The sequence below is a fragment of the Pipistrellus kuhlii genome, unplaced genomic scaffold (genome assembly GCF_014108245.1).
Source record: "Pipistrellus kuhlii isolate mPipKuh1 unplaced genomic scaffold, mPipKuh1.p scaffold_m20_p_41, whole genome shotgun sequence".
NCBI lineage: Eukaryota > Metazoa > Chordata > Mammalia > Chiroptera > Vespertilionidae > Pipistrellus > Pipistrellus kuhlii.
This window is the reverse complement of record NW_023425542.1, coordinates 1765071-1788125: the sequence shown is the minus strand read 5'-3', so window position 1 is coordinate 1788125 and position 23055 is coordinate 1765071. Positions and strand designations below refer to the sequence as shown.

Here is a 23055-nt window from a genome sequence, read left to right as displayed (position 1 = left end):
TGAGTGTAAGCTCCGCCCCGGAACTGCGGACGGCGCGTGGCGTCAGTTGGAGCGGTGGGCCCGGTGGCGCCTGCCTGACAGATCCGCGCGGCGCCTGAGAGAACAGCGCGGGGTGTCCACACGGTGCGTGTCGGCGGGAGAGGAGCCGGGGGTGCGCTCCCAGGCGCCCGCCGCGGGCCTTTCCGGGTCGCGATTCCTGAGTGCTGAGAGGGCGGCCACCGGCCCAGCCAAGCAGCCTGCGGATCCCGTCAGCACCCCTCCTGTAGGTACCCCTTCCGTGGGCGTCAGGGCCGCGGTCCGTGCGTGAGGCCAGGCCCGAGCGCGGGTCAGGGGGCCGGGCACCGCGAGGAGGGGCCCCGCTTGCTTTGCAGGCCGCGGTCTGCGCGCCCCTGTGCGTGAGCACCACCCGCGCCTGGTGAGCATCCCCCGCGCCTGGTGAGCATCCCCCGCGCCTCCTGCGCACCCCCCGCACCTGGCGAGCACCCCCCGCGCCTCCTCAGCACCCCCCGCGCCTCCTCAGCACCCCCCCCCCCGCGCCTCGTGAACACCCCCCGCGCCTCGTGAGCACCCCCCGCGCCTCCTGAGCATCCCCCGCGCCTGGCGAGCACCCCCCCGCGCCTCCGGAGCACCCCCCGCGCCTCCGGAGCACCCCCCGCGCCTTCGGAGCATCCCCCGCGCCTCGGGGTCCCTGAGCTCGGGGGTGGGAGCCCGGAGATCAGTGGAGGTGGGCGAGCCTTCCTGAGGGCTGGTGCGCTGGCCTTGGGAGCCGCCATGCTGAGCGGTTTTTGATGTGCGTCACCTTTTTGTAGTCGCGTTTTGAGGACCCAGTGGAACAAATAGCCACATCACCCCTGTTTTTCCTGATAGGGAAACTGAGCCGCCCAGAGACATGTCCAACACAGACTCTGCTGGCGAGTGGTGGTCGGGCTTTGTCTTTTTTACAGGATATTTTTCTTAGCCTTTCTGAAAATGGAAAGCATGGGTGGACTTGCGCTCAAACTAGACATGCTTAAATGGTTCTTAAATCCCTTCATGGGTATCCTTCTCAGGGAGTGCATAACCTGGATGCTTTTGAGCATCTGGCAAAGGCCAGAATGGGAAACAGGCATTTATTTGCCCTCTTTGGGCAAGACTTGAAAAGGAAGAAAGGCGTGCACTTAAAAAAAAAAGTGTGTGTGTGTGAATGTGTGTATATATGTATATATCTTTATTGATTTCAGAGAGGAAGGGCGAGGGAAAGAGAGAGAAACATCAGTGATGAGAGAGAATCATTGATTGGCAGCCTCCTGCAGGCCCCTACTGGGGATCAAGCCTGCAACCTAAGCAGGAGCCCTTGACCAGATGGAACCTGGGACCCTTCGGTCTGCAGGCCAATGCTCTAGCCACTGAGCCAAACCAGGTAGAGCAAAGCTATGCACTTTTATTAAAGCTGGCCCCTTCAGGAGTCCCCTTCATCCCTCCCTTAAAAAAAAAAAAGGAAACAATTTTATTCTGCCTTCAAAATGGCTTGCGTGTTGCTGACTTCATCTTCCATTTTATGACTTGAACATGATTAGGCTCTTTGTCCCTTTAAAAAGATGAGAGTAGCCGACACTGGTTTGGCTCAGTGGATAGAGCATTGGCCTGCGTACTGAAAGGTCCCAGGTTTGATTCCGGTCAAGGGTATGTACCTTAGTTCCGGGCACATCCCCAGCAGGGGGTGTGCAGGAGGCAGCTGATTGATATTTCTCTCTCATCGATGTTTCTCTATAAATAAAATATATTAAAATAAATAAATAAATAAAATATATTAAAAAAAAGGATGGGAGCACAGGTTCAGAGAGGATTAAGCAGGGCTTTCTTTCCAAGGGCTCACAAGCAGTAAGTATTGGATCTGGGGTACTTTGCTCCATCTTCTGTATTCCCTCTGTTGCAGCCAGGAGGCCTGCTTTGTGGGTGTATTTCTTTCCTTCCTTGGTCTCTAGCTGGGAGCGTCAGTGTAGAGACACCTTTGTGCCCTCACTTCTTTGCAGGGCCTGGCATTCTATAGGCTGCTTCGAAAACATCTGTTGCCTCAGAAGCCATGCGTCTCAGTTGCCAAACGTCATGGAACATTTCTCTCTCCTTTTCAGCCACCATGAAGTTGAAGGACACAAAATCAAAGCCAAAGTCACCAAGCTATGGCAAGTTTCAGAAGAAGGGAATCAAGGTTGTGGGAAAATGGAAGCAGGTGAAGATTGACCCAAACATGTTTGCAGATGGACAGATGGATGACCTGGTATGCTTTGAGGAACTGACAGATTACCGGTTGGTCTCCCCTGCCAAGAATCCCTCCAGTCTCTTCTCAAAGGACTCCAAGAAGAGGAAGGCCCAAGCTGTTCCCGAAGGAGAGGAGGAAGGAGAGTGTAGCTCTGCAAAGAAAAAGATGAAGTTGAAGAAGCGCAAAGATGTGGCCCAGCCCGAGTGTGAGGTCGAAGAGGCTGGGCCAGAGCCTCAGGGAGATGGCGCAGTTGGCCCTGATCCAGAGGGAGGGGAGATGGCATCAGGAAGCCCGGCCCTGGCAGTTCCAAAAAAGAAGAAAAAGAAAGAGAAGAGAAAATTGGAGCTTTCCCAGGGAACTACTCCAAAGGGGCCCAAAAAAGCCAAGACCTGGCTGCCTGAAGTGCATGACCAGAATGCAGATGTGTCAGCTTGGAAGGATCTGTTTGTACCCAAGCCAGTTCTCCGTGCACTCAGCTCTCTAGGCTTCTCTGCACCCACACCAATCCAAGCTCTGACTTTGGCTCCTGCCATCCGTGATAGACTGGACATCCTTGGGGCTGCCGAGACAGGTAAGGGCACCTTATCTGGCCTGAGCCTTGGTTGCTAAGGCTGGGTGACTGGGAGGAGGGGATATTGGGAACATAACCATGAAAGCATGGTTAAATGAAGGTGTTTAGGACAGATTCCTTCGGGGCACAAGCTGGGGCCTGGTGGCTGGGATCTGTAAGCAGCCTCTAGTTCCACAGTCCTCTGCTCTGTCCTCCACACACTGTGGGGACACCCTGCCAGGCACGCCGCTCAGATAGAAGAGGGTATCTTGCCGAGACCAGTTTGGCTCAATGGATAGAGCATCGGCTTGGAAACTGAAGGGACCCGGGTTCGATTCCAGTCAAGGGCATGTACCTTGGTTGCGGGCATATCCCCAGTGGGGGGTGTGCAAGAGGCAGCTGGTTGATGACTCTCATCGATGTTTCTTGCTTTCCATCTCTCTCCCTTCCTCTCTGTACAAAATCAATAAAATATATTTAAAAAAAAAAGAAAAAAAAAGAAGAGGGTATAAAAAAAAATAAAAATAAGTCAGCCAGCTCTGAGTTGTAATCTGCGTGTTCCTGATCAGTACCCTAGGCAAGTCACCCTATCTCCTGAGCAGTATATGCCCATTATAAAATAGAGACAACAGCAGCCTATTTCTTTAGTGTGTGGGTTAAATGTAAATGCCACAATAAAGTAAAATTGAAGTCATTGTAAGTGATCTGCAAGTGGTGGTTTTTTCCTGTTCTTGAGGCTTTTCTAAGTGGCTCAGAGTAGGGCTAAGATCAGCCCTCTGGAGAGGTAGATCTTCATTAGTGTAAGGAAGAGGTGTCCAGTTCTCAATTGTCCAAAGAGAAAAAGTGTTGCTTTGGGAGTTGGTGAGTTGTCACTGGAAGGTTCTGAGTGTGGTGGATGATTAGTAGGTGGATTTTGTAGGTAGATTTGGCATGAGCTGCCTGTTGGGACTAGACATTGTTTAAAGTTTCTGCATTCCCCAAGTCACCTAAGACTGTGAAGCAATGACAGGTTAACTTTCCCTGGGTGGACTAAACTGAGTGAGGGGCTGAAACTGGTTTGGCTCAGTGGATAGAGCATCAACCTGCGGACTGAAAGGTCCCGTGTTCGATTCCAGTCAAGGGCTGTACCATGGTTGCGGGCATATCCCCAGTAGGGGGTATGCAAGAGGCAGCTGATTGATGATTCTCTCTCATCGATGTTTCTAACTCTCTATTCCTCTCTCTTCTTCCCTGTAAAAAATCAACAAAATATATATTTAAAAAAATAAAAAAATAAATAAAAACAAACTGAGTGAGGGGAGGAACTTATATTGCCTGGAACTGTTAGTCCAACTAGACCATTGGTAACATACATGTGTGTGCACGTCGCTTCACAATTGAGCTATCAACTATTAAAGTGTGAATACATTTTTTGAGGACACCCTCTATATGCATATGTATGTATGAATGTGTGTATATATATATATATATATATATATATACACTAGAGGTTTGATGCATGAAATTCATGCAAGGGGCTTGGCCTTCAAAGCCACGGCTTTGTCCAGAAGGTCATCCAACTGTCTGGTCTAATTAGCATATTATGCTATTATTATTATTATTATTATACTAGTGGTCCGCTGTATGAAATTCATGCAGGGGGAGGTGTCCCTCAGCCCAGCCTGCACCCTCTCCAATCTGGGACATTCCTCTCCAAATCCAGGACCCAGTGGCTCCTAACCATTCACCTTCCTGCTTGTCTGATTGCCCCTCACCACTGCCTGCCGGCCTGATCTCCCCCAACTGCCCTCTCCCCCCAGCCTGTGCACCCCCCAACTGCCGTCCTCTGCTGGCCTGTTCGCCCCCAATGCCCTTCCCTCCTCCCCCCGCCGGCTTGATTGTTCCCAACTACCCCCCACTCCTCCACTGGCCTGCATACCCCTAACCACCTCTGCCTTGGCCCTGCCACCATGGCTTTGTCCAGAAGGACGTCCGGTCTCCTGAAAGGTCTCCCATTCTAATTAGCATATTACCCTTGTATTAGTATAGATACACACACACATAAATAAAATGTGAGTCACATATATATAATTTCAAGTTTCCAAGAAGCCATGTTAAAAATGTAAAAAAGAAGTGGTGCAATTAATTTTAGCAATATATTTAACCAATTTTATAAACATTTCAGTATGTAATTTATGTAGAATTTTTAATGAGCTACTTTGCATTTCTTTTCATATTAACTTTTGAAAATCTGTGTGTATTTTGAACTTGCAGCACATCTCAATTTAGAGTAACCACAGTTTAAATGCTCAGTAACCTTATGTGGCTAGTGACTACTCTATGGTATGGATAGGACTAGACCATCTAGACTAGGGGTGTCGAACTCAATCAGAGAAGGGGCCAAAATCTAAAATCCAGCCTAAATCGCGGGCCGAATGGTTTACTGAACAGTCATAAACCATTGTGATGGAAACGCAGCGGAGTGCAGTGATGACAGCACGGTGCGGGCCACATTGCAAGGCCTGGCGGGACGAATTTGGCCCGCGGGCCTTGTGTTTGACACATGTGATCTAGACACTTAGTACCTCTGGAAGTGGTCAGGAAGTTTGGGATGAGTTCCTACATAACAGTCACATAGATGGAATAGTGAGGAAACCTCAAGAGGGGAATGAAGGTAATAATGACGTAGACCATTTTCTTAGCATTTCAAAATGAGTCTTGCCCTGTGTTAAGTTCTCACAACTAGCCTGAGGTAAGTTCCATTATTCCCATCTTACCGATGTGAAACTTGGCATCACAGAGGATAGACAGAGTCCCTAAACATGCACAGCTGAAATCTGTGGTGCCTGGATTCTAGACTGGCTCTTTGTGCTTTGATGTGTGCAGAAGTGTGGAATGGGTTTCTGGATGGCAGGTAGGCAAGGTTCTGTGAGCCACTGTAGCTAAAGCCTGACATTGGGTTATACCACAGCTCCTATCAGGCCATCGCATGGAATGTTGTGAATCTGCAGGTCCAAGATTCAAAAAAGCTTGGGGCTGTGGACAACTGCTGCCCATGTATGTAATGAATATACCCACTACCCCACAAGATGCTTTGGACCACTTTGTAATCTCTCCTTCCCTGGCCTCCCTCCTTTTCATCTCCAGCCTCTTATATTTCCACTAGAGGCCCGGTGCATTAAATTCATGTGTGTGTGTGTTTGGGGGGGTGGGGGGTCCCTCAGCCCAACCTGCACCCTCTCTAATCTGGGACCCCTCAATGGATGTCACTCTCACAATCCAGGACTGCTGGCTCCCAACTGCTTGCCTACTGCCTGCCTGCCTGTAATAACTGTATATTATTTACATATTATACAAAAACATTCTTTTGTCAGCCCACATATTATGAACTTGGGTTTAATATATTCCGTTGCTAACATCCCATCTGCCTGCCTTCCTGATTGCCCCTAACCTCTTTTGCCTGTCAGCCTGATCACTTCCTAACCACTCCCTGCCAGCCTGATTGATGCCTAACTGCTCCCCTGCCAGCCTGGTTGCTCCTAACTGCCCTCCCCTGCAGGCCTGGTCCCCCCCCCAACTGCTCTCCCTGGCAGGCCTGGCTCCCCCCCAACTGCCCTTCCCTGCAGGCCCAGTAGCCCCCAATTTCCCTCCTCTGCCGACCTGGTCACCCCTAACTGCCCTCCCCTGCATGCTTGATCACCCCCAACTGCTCTCCTTTGCAGGCCTGGTTCCTCCCAACTGCCCTCCCCTGCTGGCCATCTTGTGGCAGCCATCTTGTGTGTTGGAGTGATGGTCAATTTGCATATTACTCTTTTATTATTGTAGATAGGAATTTTTCCTCTCCTTTGTGCTTTTCATTTTATACTTTACAATGCATTAGGAATTCCAAAATCCATTTGTTGTTTTTGCATTTTTAAGAAAAGTTCAAATAAGAAAAAGACATCTTTTATATTTATTCATGTTACTATTTTTGGTGCTCATCATTCCTTTGTTGATCCAGATTTTCTTCTGCATGAAAGACTGCCTTTAATATTTTTTTTTGTTCAGTTCTGATGATAAATTGTTTCAACTTTATATGCCTAAAAGAGTCTTCATCTTGTTTTTGCTTTGAAAGAAGTTTTTGCTGAGTGTAGAGTTCTAGATTGTCCGTTATTTTTTCAGGTCTTCAGATACAAATATTGTTACATGGTCTTCTAGATTTCATTTTTCTGTTGGAAAGTGCTATTTTTCTTCTCTGAAGTTTTGTGGATCTGTTTTTGCTCTTTTATTCTTGTTTCTGCTTATAGCCCCTCATTTTCTTGTGAGTTTTTAATACTGAAAGCTGTTCATTTTCCTCTGAAAATTCTTTGGGAGAGTTCTTTGAGGCCTATGATAAAGGTTTCTTTGTCCAGAGTTCGTTTTCTTGTTTCTGCTTGTGTTTTATAACTTTGGAACTACTTTTGGTTCTCAGCTCCGGAAGCTTTGTTTTGATTGTTTTGACCACTCACATGATAGAAATTTGGACTCCATATACATTCAGAAGCCATTCATTCTTGTCTAAGCTTAGACAAAAGTATGCCAATTTTCTCAAAAGCTAAGGTTTTATTTTTCTTACTTCCTCCTTCCTCACCAAAGAAAGGTCTTGGGAAAGAACTCTTACATATGTCCATTCCCCCCTCCCCCTGCCCCGCACAATGTGTTGTTCTTTAGCAGCAACAACAAAACACACATACAACTTGCCCATCTCTCTCTTTTTTTTTTTTTCTTTTTTTTTTTCCTCTCTTTTTTTTTATTGATTTTTTACAGGGTGGAAAGGAGAGAGATAGAGAGATAAAAATGTCGATGAGAGAGAAACATCGACAAGCTGCCTCCTGCACACCCCCCACCGGGGATGTGCTCGCAACTAATGTACATGCCCCTAACCAGAATCAAACCTGGGACCTTTCATTCCGCAGACCGACACTCTACCACTGAGCCAAACTGGATTCGGCAACTTGCCCATCTCTTAAGGGTTTCATTGCTTGGACATTTGTCCTTAGTTCATCATTGGTGACGTCAGGTTTCAATGCCAGCTTGCCAGATTTTCCTCAGGCTCCTAATTATAGGTGCAGTGCTGTAAGGGAACCTATGCAGGGTGGGGGGGCTTTGGTTGGTCAGGGTGGTACTTAGCCATTCAAAAGGTTCCTTATTCTGTGTAAAGAACCCCAGACAAAAATATGTGCATCTGTTGATTCACACTGTTTTTGCATGTTCTGTCTGTTTTCTTAGGCAGTGGGAAAACGCTGGCCTTTGCCATTCCAATGATTCATTCAGTGCTGCAGTGGCAGGTGAAAAAGCCTACCCCAGCTCTGAGTAACACAGCAGCGCCAGCTGGTGAGACTAGAGCTGAGACTGAGTCACCAAACAAGGCTGAAACTGAGTCTGGATCCTGGTGTGATGAGGAGGGGATGGAGGGTGAAGCACTGCCCAGTGAGGCTGGAACGAAGACTGGAGCAGCACCCAGCAAGGCAGAAGCCAAGACTGAAGCTGCCATCTCAGACCAGGTGCTTCCCTTCTGGGATGATGATGCTGGTGAAGGACCTTCTTCCCTGATCAGGGAGAAGTCCATCCCCAAACAGGATGAGGACAAAGAGGAAAAGCTTGATGAAGAACAGATTGGAAAGCTACAACAGGAGTTCGATGTCAAATCCGTCACCTTTAAATCATATGCGAAGCGTCCTCTACTTGGGCTGGTTCTGACCCCCACCCGAGAGCTAGCTGTCCAGGTCAAGCAGCACATTGATGCTGTGGCCAAGTTCACAGGTGAGGTTTAGTTCCGTGTAATAAGTATTTCCTGAGAGGGTCCTAGGTGCTGGTGTGCAGAGGTGAGCTAGCTGTGGCTGTTGCCTTCTAGGGAAACTTTTCTCGTCTGCCAGAGAATTATGCTCTACAGAAAATTGAGTGCTGCTTTCTCAGTTGTCCTAAGACACATAGCTAACGCCATTCTAGATGCATAGGAAATTAATTTGTTGGGTATAGTGGATACTTAGGGCAGGTTTTGACAAACTGCCTGATTTTGTAAATAAAGTTCAGCCCACCAAGGCAAAGTGAAGTAGAATTATTAGTAGTTGTTTTTTAAAGACGTTTTTATTGATTTTTAGAAAGAGAGAGGGAGAGTGAGAGAAACATCGATGAGAGAGAAACATCGATCATCGATCAGCTGCCTCCTGCATGCCCCCTATTGGGGATTGAACCCACAACCTGGGCATGTGCCCTGACCAGAAATGGAACCCATGACCTCTTAGTTCATGGGTCAATGCTCAACCTCTGAGCCATACTGGCTGGGCAGTAGTTGTGACAGACCATTTAGCCCACAAAGCCAAAAATGTTTATGATTGACACTTTAAGGGAAAACTTTGCCGACGTCTGCCTTATGGCATTAGAACTTAATTCTCTCATGGAATTCCTTTTGGGGAGAACTGCACAGTGGAAGTGTGTATTTTATACAATAGTATAAGCAGCAGTTATTTTCCAACTCTCACTGCGTGTGAGGTACTTTGCTAAGCACTTTGACAGCATGCTTCTGTGTGTTTCTTCCCCACTGGATACGTCGAGAAGTCCTTCACGATGGAGGAGAGAACAGCAGGCATTGGAGGAGACTCAGATGAATTGTAATTGAGGGGAATGGGCAGGCTTCCCTGGGGAGGTGTGTCACAGCCACAGGTAGCATTATTCCCAGTTGTGCAGCATTGCTCAGTTTTTTTGGAGCTGTTGTGGTTGGAGAGAGGGGAGTAGAAAGAAAGGAGGTTGGGGAAGTAGGCAAGGCCCAGATCCCAGACTTGGAAAGCCCTCTAGGGGTGGCACCAGCAGTCAGGCCATGCCAGCTCTCTCAGCATCCCCTGCAGAGGGGAGCTGTGCTGGTTTGCCTCTGCTAATCTGGGGGCGCCTGTGTCAGCTGTGGAAGAAAGCAGCTAGACTGAATAACGGTATCCCTTATGTTTGTGTACCACAGGAATTAAAACTGCTATTTTGGTTGGTGGAATGTCCGCGCAGAAACAGCAGAGGATGCTGAACCGCCAGCCTGAGATTGTGATCGCCACTCCGGGCCGACTGTGGGAGCTAGTGAAAGAAAAGCACCCTCATTTGAGCAACCTCCGGCAGCTCAGGTGAGAGACAGGAGCTCCCTCATCCTTGTTCTGAAGTGGGTCTGAGGTGACCTAGTAGTGTGTGCAGTGCCATCTCTGTCACAAAGTGTCCTGATGTGGTGCCAGCTAAACTTTGGCCTTCAGAAAACCAAACATGCATGAGGGAGATTAGTTGAGTCCTCACGGTGTGTGTGTGTGTGTGTGTGTGTGTGTGTGTTTTGATGGTGAGGGTGGTAGTAGGATGCTCTAGATAATTTCTCTTACCCATTATTAACCAGCGAATGTGGGACTGTCTGGACCTGCAGGTGCCTGGTGATTGATGAGGCTGACCGGATGGTTGAGAAAGGCCACTTTGCTGAGCTCTCACAGCTACTGGAGATGCTCAGTGACTCCCAATACAACCCAAAGAGACAGACACTTGTTTTTTCTGCCACCTTGACTCTGGTACATCAAGCTCCTGCTCGAATCCTTCACAAGAAACATACCAAGAAAATTGACAAAACTGCCAAGCTTGGCATCCTCATGCAGAAGATTGGCATGAGGGGCAAGCCCAAGGTCATTGACCTCACAAGAAATGAGGCCACAGTGGAGACACTGACCGAGACCAAGATCCATTGTGAGAATAATGAGAAGGACTTATATCTGTACTACTTCCTGATGCAGTATCCAGGACGCACCTTAGTGTTTGCCAACAGTATCTCCTGCATCAAACGCCTCTCTGGGCTCCTCAAAGTCTTAGACATCATGCCGCTGACCCTCCACGCCTGCATGCACCAGAAGCAGAGGCTCAGAAACCTGGAGCAGTTTGCTCGCCTGGAAGAGTAAGTCAGGCCTGTCCCCAGAGCCCAGCCTCTGGCCATTGGGTCAAAGTTGCCAGGATGGTGGGGAGATGGTGGGAAGCTACCTTCTGTTATGGGCCTTATCAGTATAAGGTGCCTTTGTTTTGCACAGTAATGAGGCAGGCTTACCTTGTCTGGTACATTTGGTTGCTGTCATGCCCAACAGAAATTTCCTTAATGATGAACAGTGGTGACAGTAGTACCTACCATAAGAATAGAGTAAGTCCTAGGATGCATTTTGGTTCATCACTACATTCATTCACTTCTAACATTCTTGAGAAGAAGCAGAGTAGATTGATGGTAAGAGAACAGATTGGAAGCAGACTGCTTGTACCCTTCTAGCTGGTCAAATTCTGTTTCAGTTTTCTCATAGTTAGTGTAATAATAGAAGCCACCTCAGAGCGCTATTGAGAAGATTAAGTGAATTTATGCATATAAAGTATTTAGAACAATGCCTGGCATGTAGTATATACTTGCTAAATGTTAGCTTTGCTATCACTTGTTATCATTATTCTCATTTTATAGGTGAGAACAGTAAGGTCTAGGAAAGCTAGGTAGCTTGCCCAAGGTTTCTCAGCCTGACAGAGTTGGGCCTCTGACCAGCCTGTCACCCCCAGAGCTCATGCTGTGCCTTACATGCTATGCTGTTGTTGACCATCTGCCTCAGGGCCAGACGATGCTCAGACAGCAGGGTGCAGATTATCATGCTGAGGGCTGGCCAGTGGAGGTGACTCTGAATTGGCATTTGCCCGCAGGGTTTTTTGTCTGGTTACAGGTGATTAGTTTCTAGAACAAGTGTCTGGTTTACCTCCCTTTGGATGTTGGTAGGTAGAATTACTGGTTTACAGGATCAGGGGTTGGTAAACTGGCCCACAGGCCAAATCTGACTCATTGCCTGTGTTTTGTGTATTTGTTTTGCTTTTTTAATTGATTTTTTTAGATAGAGAGAAATATCCATTTGTTGTTCCACTTATGCATTCATTGCTTGATTCTTTTATGTGCCCAGACCTGGTATTGAACCTGCAGTCTTGGCATTTGGGGACAATGCTCTAAAACAGTGGTCTGCAAATTGCAGCCACATCGGCTCTTTGGCCCCTTGAGTGTGGCTCTTCCACAAAATACCACGTGTGGTGCGCACGTGCAGTGCGATTGAAACTTCGTGGCCCATGTGCAGAAGTTGGTTTTCGGCCTGGGTGAGTCTATTTTGAAGAAGTGGTGTTAGAATACTCAAGGGGCCAAAGAGCCGCATGTGACTTGAGAGCTGTGGTTTTCCGACCATAGCTCTAACAGACTGAGCTATCCAGCCAGGGCTTACTGCCTGTTTTTATTTTAACTTTTTAAAATGTTTTCATTGATTTAAAAAAATATCTTTATTGACTTCAGAGAGGAAGGGAGAGAGAGATAGAAACATTGATGAGAGAGAATCATTGATTGGCTGCCTCCTGCACACCTCCTTTTGGGGATCGAGCCTGCAACCCAGGCATGTGCCCTGACCAGGAATTGAACTGGTGACCTCCTGGTTCACAGGTTATCACTCAACCATTGAGCCACACTGGCCGGGGCTGCCTGTTTTTATTGGAACACAGCAAGGTTTATTCATGTATTGTCTGTGTCTGCTTTTGCACCATAACAGCCGAGTTGAGTAGTTTCAATAGAGACTATTCACCCACAAAACCAAAAATAATTTTCTCCCTGGCCTTTTATAGAAAGAGTTTGTTGACCTTGACTTACAGCAATGGTTTAATGTTTGACAGTCTTTAATTTGCATCATATTCCCCATGCCTACCTCAGAGATTCAGGGAGTTTGGACCCTGAAGGGCCCAGAGTCTTATTTTTAGGATCTCAAGTGCTTTCGACTTTCCTCGAGCCGTGCATATGTTAAGGAACATCACTCCACACATACTATCGAGTGCTCACTGTGAACCAGGTGCTGTCCTAGGGGCTGGTAATAGCACAGTGAACAATGCAGTCTCCTGGAGATTACGTTACAGTGGAAGGAAATAATAAGTTGAAAAGTAAGTACATAAAAAAAAAAAAAAGAAGAAGAAAAGTAAGTATATGGCTATTCAGGTGGTACTAAATGCTAAGTAGTCAAGTTGTGTGGGGAGTTGTGCAGACTGTGTGAGTGTGGCCAGAGAGACTTCTCTGATAAGGTGAGGGGCTGAGCAGAGAGTGGAAGTAAGGAAATGTAAGTATCTCAGGAAGACCTTTTAAGACCTGAGGTATAACAAGTGTAAGGGCCTGACAGCAAGGGCACGTTGGGCATGTTTGAGGAAGAGCAAGGACATCTCTGACCAGAGGGAAGTCAGTGGGAAGGTGAGAGATGAGGTCACCGACCTGCACTATGTGTGGCTTCACGGAAGTCACTTGAGGTGGTCTTCAGTATTGCAGAGTGTGGCTTGTTGATTACAGCCATGTATGTACCTTGGAAAGTCAATCTCTCTGAGCTTAAGTTTCTGAATCTGTAAAAGGGAGATACGTAGATAATATCTCATAGGGTGTTTGTAAGGGTTTATAGTGCTTAGAATACTCAGCAGATGTTAAGAATTTGATTAGTGATACCGTTTCCCCGAAAATAAGACAGTGTCTTATATTAATTTTTTCTCCCAAAGTTGCGCTAGGTCTCATTTTCAGGGGAAGTCTTATCTTTCCACGCGCTAGGTCTTATTTTCGGAGGATGTCTTATTTTCGGAGAAACACAGTAGCTATTGGGTATTATTAATGAGCTTTCTTTCTCTATCACAGTTGTGTTCTCCTGGCAACAGATGTGGCAGCTCGGGGCCTGGATATTCCTAAAGTCCAGCATGTCATCCATTACCAGGTAGGGGCATCAGGGAATTTGTACGTAGTTTCTAGTATCAAACGGGGAATTTTTAAAGCAAAGGTTGGGAGAGGGAGGAGGAATTGTTGTCCCAAGGCCTCATGCAACAGAGAATACCATTGGCACGTAGTGAACAACCAGCTGCTGCCACTTGGCTTTGTCTGATGTCAAAGAGCCCCTCTCTCTTACTTGGGCAAGCTACAGGATATTGCCGGGTTAAAGTCTCAGTTTCTTCCACGAAGTGGGGATAATCAGTTTAGCATATAGAGCTGGAGCTTAAATCCCAGCTTGAGCAAGTAGCTTAGTCTCTTTGTACCACAGTTTTTATATTTAAGTGGCAGTTAGAGTATCTAATTCTTAAGTTCTTATTAAGGTAAAGTAAGTTATTACATGTGAAGAGCTTAAAAAGCCATGTAGCACAGCATAAGCACTTAAACAAATCTTCGCAGCTCTTGATACTGACGTGAATAGTAGTGAATATCAGGGTGTGATGTGTACTGGCTTCCTCATTGTTGTTACTTTTGGCCATGTTGCTTAGCATCTCTGGTTTCAATGTCATTGTTTGTAAATGGAGTAAACGCTACCTACCCCATAGAGTTATTACTAAAATTAAATGAACTAATGCTGATGAAGCACCTAGCACAGGGAAAGTGCTCAAATAAAAGATAGCTATTCTGGCATTACTATTACTCCTTTTTTGTCTTTCTTGCTTTAAAAAACAAATTTAGGGAACCAGTTCAATTTAGCAAATCTTCTTTTTGGGGAAGAGGCTGGCTTGGTATTTGTAAAAGATATCTGGTGAACACTATACAGTTCTAGCCCCTAAGAAGTAGCAGATCCACTAGAGGAGATGAAGTGACTGCAGCCATAAGTTAAGGCAGAAGAATATTGGAGAGTTTCAAAATATAACGGGAGAGAGCCTGGGCTGGGCAGCCCAGTTGGTTAGAGCATTGTCCTGATACGGTGTTTTACACACACACACACACACACGTATGTGTAAATGTATGTATGTATGTATAGATATATAATGGGAGGGAGAGGTAGCTTCTAGTTTGGGAGGTTGGAAAGTGGTTTCTAAAAGATGCTTGCCATGTGAAGGTAGAAAGGATGTGAGCATGTAGAGGTAGGAAAGGAAGGGGGAACGAACACGGGGAAGTGGCAGTTAGCTGAGTGAGGAGAGGCAAGTGAAGAATGACTGCCATTTCCCACTTGAGCAGTCTGAGGGCCTGAACCGGGCAGGGGCACGGGAGGGCAGAGCCCGCACAGTGAACGGGCAGGGAACCTGGGGACAGTTTGCATGTGGGACTGGGAGGGGCTGGGTCAGTCCACGGTGCTGGAGAGGTTTGTAGCTGGCTGGCTCAGAGGGAGGAGGCTCCAGCATCGGCCTGCTGGTCCTGAGGGGAGGAGCAGTGTTTGGTGATGGCCACATGTTGACCTCCCAGTTCCTCCCTTGGCAGGTCCCTCGCACCTCGGAGATTTATGTCCACCGGAGTGGTCGAACTGCTCGTGCCACCAACGAAGGCCTCAGCCTGATGCTGATTGGGCCCGAGGATGTGATCAGTTTTAAGAAGATTTACAAAACCCTCAAGAAAGATGAGGACATCCCATTGTTCCCTGTGGAGACAAAGTACATGGATGCAGTCAAGGTAACAAGTGAAAGCCAGGCTAGTGCGGGGAGGGTCATGCTCCCTCACCTTGGAAGTATAACCCTTGGAAACTAAGTTATAATTCTTCAGAGAGCTAAACAAAGGGGTTCATTAAAAAATAGAACGGGCCCTAACCAGTTTGGCTCAGTGGATAGAGCGTCGGCCTGCGGACTGAAGAGTCCCAGGTTCGATTCTGGTCAAGGGCATGTACCTCGGTTGCAGGCTCCTTGCTCCTGCAGGAGGCAACCAATTGATGTGTTCTCACATTGATGTTTCTGTCTTTCCTTCTCTCTTTCACTCTCTGTTGAAAAGAGATTGGGGGGGGGGGGGGGGGGGGGGGGAATGGGCACTGTACCTGGCATAAGGGCGAAAGACTGAGCAGCCGCAAATGAGGCATTTTCTTCCTGACCCTTCACTGTCTGTCTCTGAAGCCTCCACCACCTCCTCTGTGTGCAGTGAGCCCTGCTGCCTGGACATCTTGCGGTGGTTGTAGGGAAGGGAGGTCAGCGTGGCTTGCTGAGGCAGAGACTCAGGCTTTGTCACAGTCCTGAAGCAGATACAATAATTCCCACCTTTGGGGTTTTATTTTAACTTAGCAGCCATTCCCTGAGCGGGTAACTGCTTACTATGGGCTATAGTGCATTAAATAGCAAGGCGGGTGCATTCTCTGTGGAGGTCCACAGGCTTGTGAGGCCGACCAAGTGCTAAAATTCAGGACAAATGAGCACTGTGGTCCAGTGGGCACATGATCGAATGGGTTGGCAATGAGGTTTTCTCCAAGCCTCCTGAAGACAGAGCTATGAAGAGGTGAAGAGATGAAATTCCAGGAACTGAGGGAGCAGAGCAGTTGGAAGCCACATGAGGAAATCCGTGGGAGATGCCGGGGGAACGATGGAGACGCAGGTTGGAGGTGGAGCTGCCGATGGAAGGTGGAGATGTAGGGGGAAAGGTGGAGCTGCAGGGGGAAAGGAGGCGGTGCACAGGATAACCTTGAGAAGGAGGAATAGGAGCCAACCGGCTACCCGGGCTTTTTGTGGCTCCTTTCTCTCACATCGCAAGCTCTCTGTCTTCCGTGGTCACTGCAGTCTGACCACAACACCCGTGAGAGGGAGACGTGAAACGCTTTTCTCAAAGGACAGCGTGAGAGAGGGAAGGCAGTTCTGTGAGTGTTTCTCTGCGGTTGAGAGCTGGGCCCTAACTCCAAGTTGTTGGGGTGCTTCAGGGAAGCCAGCTGATGCCCGGGGAAGTGTCCTGTGGACACTGTAACTGCAGCCCGCCTCGGAGGCTCCAAGGGAGTTCAGGGTTTGGATGCCGGCCCTTGTGGTTTCCTCTGTGCCACGTTTCACAAGTGCCCTCTGCGTGTTTATGAGGAACCACTTGCTTCCAAAAAGGATCACAAGAGCATGTTTTGTTTTGTTGTTTTTTTTTAAATACATTTTTATTGATGTCAGAGAGGAAGGGACAAGGGAAAGAGAGCTAGAAACATCAATGATAAGAGAGAATCATTGATAAGCTGCCTCCTGCACACCCCACACTGGGGATTGAGCCCACAACCCAGGCATGTGCCCTGCCCAGAAATTGAATGTGACCGGGCTCAAGAGCATTTTTAAATAAGCTTAAACAGACTTGCTTCCCAGAGGCCTGAACCCTTTGTCAGATGAACACTTTCTGTTCCTTCCCTCCAGGAGCGAGTCCAGCTAGCTCGGCAGGTTGAGAAAGCTGAGTATCGGAACTTCCAGGCTTGTCTGCACAACTCCTGGATTGAGCAGGCGGCTGCTGCCCTTGAGATTGAGCTGGATGAGGAAATGTACAAGGGTGAGTGGGCTGGACGGACCTTGAGCAAGGGCTAGTTCAGCTTGTTTTCTCTTCAACTCTGCCTTGTTGGAACCTCGCTACACCATGGGTCCTGCCACTGTCGGCAAGATGCCTGTTCCTTTGTGACCGGCCCTTGTCCCAGATGAGCCTAACGTCTTCCTCTGTCTTGTTTGTCTGGGGCCTTCCATTACCACCCACATGTGGCCAGACTGCCTGTTTGCTGGCCTGTTCCCTTAAATGGACATTACCAGGTCAGGTTTCTTAATCGTCCTGTGCCTGGGTGTCCTCATTTATAAAATCCGGGTAATAAAGTACCTACCTCACGGGGGGTCAAGTTATTAACTGTTGTCATTACTACTCTGCCTGTCTTCCAAGCTAACGAAGCACTTGGGTCATCAGCTCACCTGACCTCCATGGTCTCCTGGATAGTTATGCTGCACATAGGGAACCAGGGTCGCAGAAGAGAAGTCATTTGTGCAGGAAAACAGCCCCACCACCAGGTGCCCTGAGCTCCTAACTCCGAACCTGGGCCCGAGGCTCAGGGTTCAGGGAAGCATCAGTGTGGTCCCTGCTCTAGAAAGTTCCCGAGTCTCAGAAGTGGCAGAACCACTTCTGGAACCGACAACACGAGAGTTAGGCCCATTGCTCTTTCCGGCCCACAGAGAGTAGCTCAGCTGGGGTGTTGGCATCTCGGTGCCAAAACCAAGAGTCAGAAGCAGACATACTGCTCTGTACTCAGCATAGAAGCAGGAACCAAACACTCGGCTTGATGACAGTGAGCTAGTCCTCCTCGTAGCTTGAGCTTGGGGCCTGGGCTGTAGATAGATGTTCTGCTTCCCTTCTCGAGGACAGGCCGGTGTGACCCCTTGGGCTGGGCCCGCCCCTGCAGGGTGGTCACAGTGCTGCGGGGGAGACGCAGTGGAGCTGGGCTGCATAGACGCGTCCTGACTCCTGAGGGGTTTGTAGCTTCGAGTTGTAAAACCCCAGGCTGCAAGTGGGTCGGAGGTGTAGGAAGAAAACTGATAACATGTCTGGAGACTTGGGTTCTAATCTGTTTGACAGCTAGCTCTGTGACTTTCAGCAAGTGACCTCTGAATTTCTTGGACTGTGAAATTAAGATAATTCCTTCCTTAGAGGGTTTTTGTGACAAGTAAAGAACAGTGTGTCCCTGAGTGGCCCTCCTAAACTGTTAGAAGTCACACAACAACAGCGTCTGCAGAGAAGTTCTGAGACTGCTTCTCCAAAAGAGTTCCAAAACATTTCTCCTCACGATACCCCGTTATCCCCAAGGTAAATGATCTTTTCGTACTGTGTTTCAAGGAGGGAAAGCTGACCAGCAGGAAGAGCGTCGGAGACAGAAGCAGATGAAGGTCCTGAAGAAGGAGCTGCGCCATCTACTCTCTCAACCGCTGTTCAAAGATGACCTGAAGACCAAGTACCCCACTCAGTCTGGCCAGCCACCCATGCTCAAGCCCGCTCCGAGGAACGGGGAGTCCGCTTTGAGCTGCCTCTCCAAACAGAAGCAGAGGAAGCCAAAGCCCACAACCAAAGAGCAGCAGCAGGAGCAGCAGCAGGAGCCCCAGCCAAGTACAAGTGCAAATTAACGGCTGAGGCAGCCTGCTGCGGCCACACGTGGTCCGTGCTCTCTGGTTATGTGGTCACCTTCACCTTCCCTTTCACTCCAGTGTCAGCCCGGTTACAGAAATCTCTCCCCACACCGCCCCGTGGCAGGAGGGACCTAAAGCAGATTTGTGTTGTTTTAAAGTAAAGTTTATGTGTTTCTGTATTTCAGTGTTTATGAGCAGCAGCTTATGTGTTTCTGTATTTCAGTGTTTATGAGCAGCAGCTTATGTGTTTCTGTATTTCAGTGTTAATAGGCTTGTATGTTCAACTTGATTTCCTTAATTAAAAGCAACAGAACCAGCATGTCATCCTGTGTGTAGCCAGCATGTGGGGGATTCTGTCCTAGTCCTCGGCTGTAGGATGCACACGGGAGTGTCTTACCCCACTGGGCAGTGTGGATGGAGCAGGAGACGGGTGCTCTGTAGACCAATGTGAAGTCATTTCCGTCTGGGTCCTCACACGTGCTCCCGCTTTTCCCCACAGCAGAACCCTTAGCTCGGGCTCCCACTCGCTTCACTCACAGCTATGGTTTTGTCTGAGCCAGCCCCGTGTGGGTAGGAAGAGGTTGCCGTCCTCAGGCTCCAGGACAACACAAGTTTCCTGAACATCAGAGCCACTTGTGGAGAAGCCAAGACTAGTATGCTGACTCAGACCTGCCCTAGCCCCTTTCTCTCCTCATCTTTCTGCAGCCCCTTGGTGACAGAACTGGTTTGCTTCCCATGATTCCATGCGTCCCTTCTCCTGTTCTAAGCCTTTGCATATGCTTTTCCCTTGGCCTGATTGCCTTCCCATTCTTGAGCCCTGCTTCCTGTTTGTAGGTCCCTGAGCCCCCAAGAGAGTGAAGTGCTCCTGCTGTGGGCCCCCGAGTACCCATGCCCACCCTCTGCACAGTGTTTGCCACTCAGATCACCTTTGTTGAGCTCCTGAGAGCAGAGGCGGCTGCTATGGCCTCTGCAGCCGCGGGTGGTGTGTAAATGTGCCGAGGGAACCAGCGACCTCCCGGTGCCACCCCAGCTTTCTCTGGTCAGTCTGGATGAGGCGTTAATATTGCTGCAGTTGTAGAAGCGCTGATTTCTGTGCAGCTAAGTCTGGGCTTCTAAGCGGGTTTCCCTCGGCCTCATGGTTGGCAGGATGGCAGCAGTATTCCCTCAGCCCCTTTGGAAAACTACAACAGGATAGTTGGTCTAAACTCAGACTCGGGTGTCATTGCGTGTGGAGCAAGTGCCAGGCACTGCTAGGCACTGCAAGCTACTTTATTATTTGTCAGGTCTCAGACATTCTTCTGTCCGTGTAGTGGAGAAGACTGATTAATTGATTAAGCCTCGTTTGGGCTCACACAGCAGCAGGTGGCAGAGCTGGGTATGGAACGTGAATATTTCCTTGCGACTAAGCAGGTTAAACATATTGCATTAGTCTTTAAAGACAGCGGTGTTGCCAAAGAGTATCTCCCCAGAGTCACCGGAGAGAATGCAGAAGAAAAGAGCTGTAGTCCGTGAGGTCAGCGCCTGAGTGACAGCTGTCAGGACAGCAGGGACTTTCCATTTCCCAAATGATACATGGAGATTCAGGGATGTTCGAGGTCCCATAGCAGCACCTGAGCCATGAGAGGCCGAACAGGTCCAGCAATGTCCATTGACATCCTGCCCATACCTTCTAATGGCAAATTCTTTATTATTTTTACTAGAGGCCCGGTGCCCAAATGTGTGCATAGGTGGGGTCCAGCAGGCCCACCCTGGTTGGGTGGATCTGGCTGGGTGGTGGTGGGGATGGGAGGGACACAGGAGGTTGGCTGGCCAGGCCTGCCTCCTGGTCGAACAACCAGGCAAGGGGACAATTTGCATATTAGCCTTTTATTATATAGGATTTTGGTGGTATAACATGTTATGGGAGTAGGTTTTAAAAGATGAGGCAGCTTCCCTAGACAGCTTTTCTGACCAGATGAGGTGAATGAAGCTTTGGTGAGGCCGGTGGTTTGTATTGATGCCTCAGCCCAAGGGCAGGACTTCCTGAGTGTCTGGATCTTCCCCCGAACAAACCCCCCCCCCCCCCCCCCCCACACACACACACACCAAATCCACTCACACACTTATATACCAAAAACTAAGCCACCAGGACAAAAACTGTTATGGAAACCATTTTAATGCTAGGAAATGTTTTCACCAATTGCCCAGGGAAGCTGTAGGGCCTGACCCACATCCCATGGGACCTAGGGCCCCTGGGCAGGCACTCAGAGCTCGAGCCCCACCCCCATTTCTGCCCAGAATGGGAATGTGTTGGTTCTTAGACCATGGTCTGGGAAGCCATGGCGTCCCCCATCCTGCAGTGTCCCGCTGCTGCCCTTGGGAAGGGGGGTTTGAGAACGTCCCCATCCATCGATCCCTAGAATCTCATTCAGTAGTCCCGTCTCCATCTCACTAAAGTGGGAATTAGGGCTCAGAGAGGTGAAGTGCTTTGGCCATGGTCACATAGTAAGTGTCAAAGTTGAGATTCAAACCCAGGCTGCCTCCAGGGCCCCTTTGTGCTTAAAATAGGATCTAGGATAGTCTGTTCTTTTTGTTGCTAAATATTACCATTGATTTACCAAGTGTCCTTTGGGAAAAAAGTAATAAATACACAATTATAAAGACAAACTCAAAGCTTTTGGTCTGGAAAGAGATGGCTGCATGGGGTGGGTGGAGAACTGTCCAGGAAGAGTGACGGTTAGCATGGCTGGGCGCTCTAGACCAGGTGGCTGGATCGGAGCGAGCCACACACTGTCCCGGCTTAGGACTTTTTGACTGCGTGGTAGTGCAAACGTGCGCTATGCATTCTGTAGAAATGGCACTTTGAATTTTGATCTCCCAGGCTAGCCATGTGGTAGGACACCCTACTGTGACACTGGGCGGCGGCAGCAAACCGCAGCTCCAGGTCAGCCACGAGTGCACGAGGGCAAAGCACCGATGCTCGGTAGTTGACTGTCACCAGCACTGTTGTCTTCTCATCCCAGCATGCCTACAAAATACCCATCCATGTCTCCTGCTGGTGAGAAGAGGAAGGCGATTCTTGAGATGAAACTCAAGATCAATGCCCAACCGGAGGCTGAGCACATGTAAGGTGGCGGCCAACCTCTGATGCCCGGTAGGTAATTGCATTAGGTGGTAATTGCACTTTCGACTTAAAATATTTTCATCTTAGGATGGTTTTTGGGGGGATGGAGCCCCACCCTAAGCCGAGTAGCATCTATACTTAAAGTGCCACTGCTTTCTCTCCACAGTGCGTCCCTTAGAGAAGGTAACGTGGCCCTCCTCTCCTGGGCGTGGACTCTAAAAGTGGTAGGTTCTCTCCCAGGAGCTCTGGCGGGCCCTCAGGGCTAGAAGCACACCCCGGGCAAGTCTCAGGGATTTCTCCAGCCGCGCTGCCAAAGGGCAAACTGCTTTTGTGGACGCTCCACACGCCACGACCAGCAGAGAGGTGGTGGCCAGGGCCGCTGCTGCTGTGCTTGAGAGCCTGGCCGGGGCTTAGGACCCCCTCACACCCGCGGAGTGGCCATGGATGCTGCTATTCTCAAACCATGGAGCACGTCCCCGCACTCATCCAGTGCACTCCCAGCCCAGCACTCCCACCCAGAACCGGGTGAGACACCGAACCAAGCCAGAGGGAAGGGTAAGATTTATATTCCTGTGGACAGTGACATGATCACTTAGCCCTTGGGTTCAGATTCCAGCCCGAGGCTGGTGGGAATGTGGTCCCTGCCGGAATGAAAGCACCTGACATCTGTCTTGGCCAAGGCAGATGCCTGAGTCGGGTGTGACGCTCCTGCACCGGGCGGGACTGGGAGCAGTCCGCTCCAGCCTCCGTGCGTCGTGCATCGTCACACCAGCTGCAGCACCAGTGGTTCCTAACAACTCCCTGCAGAACGGAGCCTGTGAGAAGAAGGAAGTGACCCTCAGGGCAGTTCCACACCCTGCGTCCTCCATTTCCTCCCGCAGAGCGAGACAACTATTGTAGAACTTGCGAGCAGTGCCCGGCCAGCCATGGCTCTTCGGGGTCCTGAGGCAGCAGGGGAGGCCCTTCGGGTAGAAGGATGAGGAGGCTGCCCGCCAGGGCTCTTGTCTCCCAGGCAGTTTCCAAACAGAAGTCTCCCCACTGCCAAGCCCTTCGGCTTGCCTTGTTCTTCCCTGCTGCACCTCTTGCCAGCCCATACACTGAGCGAAGGAGCGACAGAGAGAACCTTAAACACTTGTGTGCTCTGCGCGGCTGTGTCCACCTGGCTGGGTAGCTGGGGTCTGCTTCCAGGATATGTTGGAGATGAACAGACAACTTCCAAGGTTCCAGACCCTGATTTTTCTCCAGCGGTGGTCCCAGAGGGGCCGGCGGCAGAACCCTAAAGGGCCAGGCGGGCGGGCCAGGCGGGCGGGCCAGGCAGGCAGGCAGGCAGGCAGTCCCGGCCCTGAGAGAGGT

The 23055-nt window shown here is 49.3% G+C and overlaps 1 protein-coding gene across 3 annotated transcripts; it reads left to right on the top strand.

The window, feature by feature from the left end:
- Positions 1–8: 8 nt before the first annotated feature.
- Positions 9–18918, top strand: DDX24 (DEAD-box helicase 24). 3 transcript variants are annotated; one of them, XM_036411581.2, is made up of 9 exons: positions 9–123; positions 2112–2810; positions 8016–8549; positions 9739–9892; positions 10177–10692; positions 13456–13531; positions 14989–15177; positions 16863–16992; positions 18313–18918. In XM_036411581.2, exons 2-9 carry the CDS (start codon positions 2117–2119, stop codon positions 18594–18596), a joined length of 2577 nt encoding a protein of 858 aa, XP_036267474.1. In that variant the 5' UTR covers positions 9–123; positions 2112–2116; the 3' UTR covers positions 18597–18918. The 3 variants fall into 3 exon arrangements, with proteins under 3 accessions (XP_036267474.1, XP_045427924.1, XP_045427925.1); XM_045571968.1 differs by having other exon boundaries at positions 41–262; XM_045571969.1 differs by having other exon boundaries at positions 41–278; positions 2109–2810.
- Positions 18919–23055: the final 4137 nt, after the last annotated feature.